Source organism: Bactrocera oleae, chromosome 5 (assembly GCF_042242935.1).
Source record: "Bactrocera oleae isolate idBacOlea1 chromosome 5, idBacOlea1, whole genome shotgun sequence".
Classification (NCBI taxonomy): domain Eukaryota; kingdom Metazoa; phylum Arthropoda; class Insecta; order Diptera; family Tephritidae; genus Bactrocera; species Bactrocera oleae.
The window spans coordinates 69,495,996-69,502,124 of NC_091539.1; the positions used below are offsets into that span (position 1 = coordinate 69,495,996).

The 6,129-nt window shown below is 37.3% G+C and overlaps 1 protein-coding gene across 2 annotated transcripts in view; it reads right to left on the reverse strand.

The window, feature by feature from the left end:
* The window catches only part of LOC106615770 (uncharacterized), a 60,178-nt gene extending 54,498 nt beyond the window's left edge, over positions 1-5,680 (reverse strand). Inside the window, exon 1 of one of the 2 annotated variants that reach the window (XM_014232103.3) lies at positions 4,543-5,680. In XM_014232103.3, the coding sequence (XP_014087578.2) occupies positions 4,543-4,674 (132 nt within the window). In that variant the 5' untranslated portion in view covers positions 4,675-5,680. The remainder of the gene's footprint in view (positions 1-4,542) is intronic. The other variant, XM_036365531.2, reaches the window with a different exon arrangement.
* Between the last annotated feature and the right edge of the window lie 449 nt (positions 5,681-6,129).

Below are 6,129 nucleotides of genomic sequence, written 5' to 3' on the forward strand. Positions count from 1 at the left end.
ATTAATTTATAATGTCTCCTCTGCACACAAAGCCATTTAACCGTGTATTTCCCACCATGTGGCACGTACTGCGCTCAGCCATATTGAGCGTTCAAGACATTTGAAAGTATTTATTTGTTTGGAAAACGATATTGAGACAAAGCGGCAGCGATAATTTCACATATACGCACGAACGTGTGTACGCGTGTGTGTGCTTAAAAGGTAGTGCCAGCGACACAAAGGCAAATAGCGTTAGATCGCAATGTAAACTAGCAAACTGCGGAGCAAATCAGACAAGCACTCTGGCAGATAGTCAAAGAAGCAACTGAAAGTCAAACAAGTGCACAAACATGACATGCTGATAGCAACCGCTTGCAGAGTCAATCAGACAAACAGCCGTTCGTCAGTGCGGCTGCCATGCAATGAGGCATGCAGCTCACTTTCAACACATTTCTAGCTGTACTTCTGGTGATAGTAGACGCAGCAATCAAAGTGCAATGTACAAACTGCTTGCTGCAGCAGCGACAACAAGCCAGTTGACACCAATATACATGTGTATGTAGGTGTGCGTGTGTGCGTGCGCTTGGCAGCAACATTATCGCCAAATACGCGCTGATGCGCCTAAATAAATAATCATGTGAACAAATAAGTTTGTAAATTTATGAGCTGGCATGCATGGTTGTGTGTGTGTGTATGTGTATGTGCGTGCGGCAAATCAAATATTGAGCTGCCAACAAATACGAAGTTCACAAAAATATTAAGCGTTGACTGACTTGTACGAAAGTGATTAGTCGAAGGCATACACACACATATATACGAGCACATATATATGTATTTATGACAGTTTAATATTTTAGCTTGCTGACAGGGCGTTGCCGACAAATTACATACGAAATGATTAAGTAATTTCAACAACAACAACAATAATAATAACAACAACAACAACAACAAAATAATTCTTTTTCGCCAAGCGTAAACTTGTAATTAGAGTGAGAACAACAAAAGCCAGCTATTTAGTCATTATAATCATGAAACATTTGTAGTAGCAAGATGCGGTATGTATATTTGTGTGTGTGAGTGTGAGTGTATTTGTATATGCGCTATTTTTGCTGTCATAAACTATTGCAGGCTTGGGAAATCGATAAGACGCCTATTGCACGTGGCCAGGGGTCAGTAAAAAGAGAGCGCATAAATCTTAATTTGTTCCAAAAACAAGTTTTGAGTGTTAATTTTACACCGCTTTGCTGTTGTTGGTGTGAAGCGTTACACAATTGTTGACACTCAAATATCAAAGAATATTTTTGTTGCATGAGATAAAGTGATGAAACTACAGGAATAGCTTATTAGACCACTCGATATTTGATGCGAATAATGATTTCGAGTACATGCCACAGCCGATAACATTAATTTCAGCAACAATTAGCTTAAATATAGTATTTAGAATATACTTCAGTTAATTATATATGCTTATGGCCATATTCGCGTATGCAGATACACATACAAAGAGTAGAGAGTTAACCACTGGAACTATACTAATGTTGATGATGCAAATTTCTTAAAAACAATAACAAAAATTCATTATGCAACACTAGAGAAAACTATCTGTATAACCAACAAAAAAAAACCGTCAGCAGATTACCTTATTGCAGCGCAATTTCGAAAATACATTTTTGAAGTGGAAACTTCAGCTAGGGTTGCTTTGCAGCGCGCTCATTAGCACAAATAACAGAGACCCCCTTCTCCCACGGGCACTTAGCCTTATATTTTATATTTTAGCTATTTTTTACAATTTTATGGCGGAGGGGAGCTGCTGCATACTGGCAAGCATTTATGTGTTGGATATAAAAATAAAATAAAATGGAGAAAATAAGCGACTGCAACCGTTAGAATTGCGCTTGCTAGCAGCATTGCGGGCAAAACGCGAGCGAGCTAACAGCAGAAGCGGCGAAAAGCAAGCGAATGCACGGGAGGCAGTCAGTGAACTCACTGTGCCGCGCTACTACTGTGTACAGTGGTGAGTGTTGTTGTAGTTTTATGATTATTTGCTGCTTTTGTTGTGTGATAAAACACTGATAAGCGCGCTGGCGGGTAAACAATAAAAAGTTGTTGCTGCTATCGCATATAAATTATTTATATATTTCGGTGCGCAATTTGCCACATGCGGATTTATTTCGCATCAGCAATATAATAATAAACTTGTACAACAATTATATGTATATTCTATATTCAAAATTTCTGAGAAAGAATTATTTAAAATTTATAAAATTTGGATTTCGTAAATATTTCTGTGGCAATGGCTTTAGAGCGTTTTACCCAAGAATTACTGCTTACGAGGAAATTTGCAAATTTATTATGTCACATCATAAAAATTATTGTATTTCAAATTGTAATATGATTTTTACGGCTCATTTACACACATACAAACTTGTGAAGGTGTAGTACGCCAGCTTGCCTGTGGTTTTATTGGCGAAGGGACATTGTGCTGCCTGCCTGCCTGCCTAGCTGTCTAGCTTCCTAGCAGCCTAGTTGCCTTCGCTTGCCATTTGAGCCGCGCGTTTGCCGCACAGCGAATTTTTATGTGTTGCTGCTTCTCTGGTTTCAGTTTTTATGATTGTGTAGCGCTTGTTGACTTGACACCAACGTGTATATTTAATTTTTATGATTTTCATAATCAACTTTGTGGTTGTTTTTGTTACCGGAATTATGTATGTTGCACCTACAGTGCTGTCAAATGGCTACGAGCGTAGATGAGGGCGTAATTTTAATTGTTTTTACATCGAATCACACATATTAATGCTAGTACTTGTGTTGGCATGCAACTGAGAGTTGCCTTTAATAACGACAACAACAAAAACGCTGTAAATTTTATTTAATAACTCTAGCGCAGGATGTTGCAAGAACGCATATTTAATTGAAAATTGTGTGTGTTGCATACCAGTTTGTATTGGGTGTTGATTTATAACGGTTTATGGTCATATGTAACAATATGTGTAGGTGTTGCTTGCTTTATTTTCATTTGTTTTTGCACTGAAATTCAGTCTGTTGTCATGCTCGTTAATAGTTTGACAGCTTTTTCAACTTTCAATTGCTGGTTATTGCAACGAATTCCAAAAATTTAGTCACGTTAAGGAAATTTCAAATTATTGTAACAAAAATTCAGCTGCATTTCAATACGATACAATTATTATTTTTACAGAATTATTAAAAAAAAATTTGGTAAAAATTATTTGCAATTGGACTTTTTTTTATTAAAATATATATTTAATATTATTTATATCGCATATTGATGACAAAGGAAAACAGCTGCAGATTTTATTGTATTAAAATTCGAATATTATTTTTTTTGGCCTCAAGCTATTTTTCGATATGTCATATATTATATATGAACATTTTCTTTGAAATATTTTAATTCAATCCTGGTAATAAAACTATTTATGGTTTTATTATAAAATATCTCTAAATTACTTATTTTCACATACCGATTCAGCTAAAATTTATTTTCTAAAATTTTAATTTTGACTCAAAATTTTCTAAATTTTCGCTGCCTAATGTTACTTTCGGACTATTGAATGTGTTCAACTTAGACTACTTCCCGTGACCATAAAAGCGAGCGCATACATCATACATAACTAAAGTTACCACACAGCAGAAAGAGTCTTTACCACGCTTCCTTATTTACTTAAATATTACAAAGCTCGTCTTCTCGGCACATACAAAACAAGAATACCTTCATACATCGATTCACATTGATTTCTTTAAACCTATTGCGGTGCGCTGATAAATAGGCTTTTATGATTTGCCGCCACAAAGCTGTAAGCTGGCTTCAAGCATGCACAAAGCTTGCGAAAAGCGACCGTGCCACGCATTGCGGCCCATTCAAATGTCAAATGTCATGTCAGTCAGTGGCGACAGCTAACTAAGGAAAAGAAATCTTCAGCATAGCACAAAATGAAAACAAGAAAGTGAAAAGATGGCCTGCCTGCCGGGTCCTACACACTGCCATTTGGCGCATCTTGTCACTCGCTCGGTGTTGTTCGCTGCGCTGAGGCTCCCTCTGTTATCTGTCATCTGTTCTGTGCCCACAAGTTAGTTATGTATGTACTATGTTTTGTTGGTACGAACTTGTGTTTCCCATAAATGGTAGGATTACGACATTTTTTTCTTAAGCCACGGCATTGCTAATTTTTCTCGTATTTACCCTTCACGCAAGAAATGCCCCAAAGTGCAAAGCCTAAACTAATTTCCATAAAAAATATTTTTGTCAATCAAGTGAGAAGCCAGCGGTACTTCTGTGTAGTAGAATTTTCTTTATATATGTGTTGATGCCTTCCAGTGAAGCCCTGCAACCACCAACTTCTCGCTTTCAGTGTTTTTAAAGTATTTATTTTTGTGTCCCTTTCTGCGCTTTTCCATTTTGTTTTCTTTTCAGCCTTGCAGCTCTATTCTACTCTATTTTATTTTCGGCCCTTAAATCTCTTCTATCGCGCTTTCTATTTTATGAGAGCATTTTCTTTTATTTTACCATTTGCTTTTTGTGCCCTATCATCGTCGTGCGGAACTCACCTTTTGATAGCAACTTTGGCGGCATCTGAAGAGATCCTTGGAGCCCACGGCCTGCGCGTTTATAAATCCAAGCAGCGTTGTGACAGTGAATGCCATCATTAGGGTGGAGTTGATTTCCTTTTTGCTGCACATTTTGCTTGTTTTTCCTTTGTTCTTTTACTTTATTTCTAATTGGTTTGATTATTTTGCTTTATATGCAGTTTTTCTTGCGGATTCTACGCGTTTGCACTCTTTCGGATTTTGAACTGGTTTTGCTTTCTTAGGAGACAAGATGTTACCACTCGGAATATTTTCACTTTGCACTTTTTATTTGAACTTTTTTGTACTTCGCACTTGCTTTTATATTTTTAAGGAAATGTCTTTCAAAAAAGAGGTTGGATCAAATTTTTTAGAAAACTCAAATGTCAGTTTTATACTCAAAGTCGTATATGATTTCAATTTCTTTGATTTTCATGTAGATCGTTTTGAATTTATATCAACAATTTCTGTTGACACCAATTTTTTGCTACTGTTTTCCAAAAAAAATAAAAAATATTTTTAAAATATCGCAAATATTAATTTTTACTTTGTCAAATTATATTTTTAAATAATTCTAGACAATATCACACACTTTAATTATTTTAGTGGCTTAAATTTTGTATTTAGCCAATTTAATTTCTACAATTTTCGAAATCGGAAAATTGTCAACTGTTTTCAAACAACACTTTGTCGCAAATACATTTTGCCGTCGCTAAAGCATTTGCCGCGCACGTTCTGATACCTTCGAAGCTCGATACAATTGCTTGATAGCTTTGTAAGTTTCTCGACTGGCTATAGGAAAACACGCTTTTCTTCTACGTTCGGCACGTAAAATACGACGAAAATTAATTCCGTAGCATGGAATAGCTGAACACACAAAAATATTCGACAAACGTGAACTCACTAGATTTAACGTCAACAACTAACGACCGCTCACGACCAACTGAAGCAACTGGCTGCAACGACAAACAATTTAAAAACTATGTATTCCATACGAGACACCACCACGAACAGTCAGCCAAACGACAACGAAACAACCGAAAAACACCAGTCAACCAGTCAGCCAAGCAGTCAAGCAGTCAAGCAAAGCAATTGATATGCCGAACGAACAGCGTGTGTTTCGGCGAAGGCAACGAATGTTGCAACATATACAAAACCGAACTTGCAGCGAATTGCGCCGAAACGTTGTAGCGAACCGAATTGGAAAATGCAACGAAGTTGGCTGGCTGGCTGGTTCTGAAGAAGACCGGTTGAAGAAGCAGCTGTGGACGGCGTGGATTGTTGTTAGCAGCAGCAGTGAATGGCCAGTTCTTTGGGGGAGCTCGGGGGCCAACTTGTGGGTATGGCGGGCAAATTGTTGTCGCTACTAGCGTGTGAGTATAGTGCTACAAATAAAGCAAAAGCAAAGGGTTTCGAGCTTGTTGCAAGCATCTACTTGTTGGCGTTCTCTATTGTTGGTTGCCGTGTTTGATGATAGTATCCAAATAAACAGCGTTGGAGCATTAATGTGCTAGGTTGTTCGAGGAGACAGCAAGAAACCGGTTTTCGCACAACATGTTGCTAGCGACA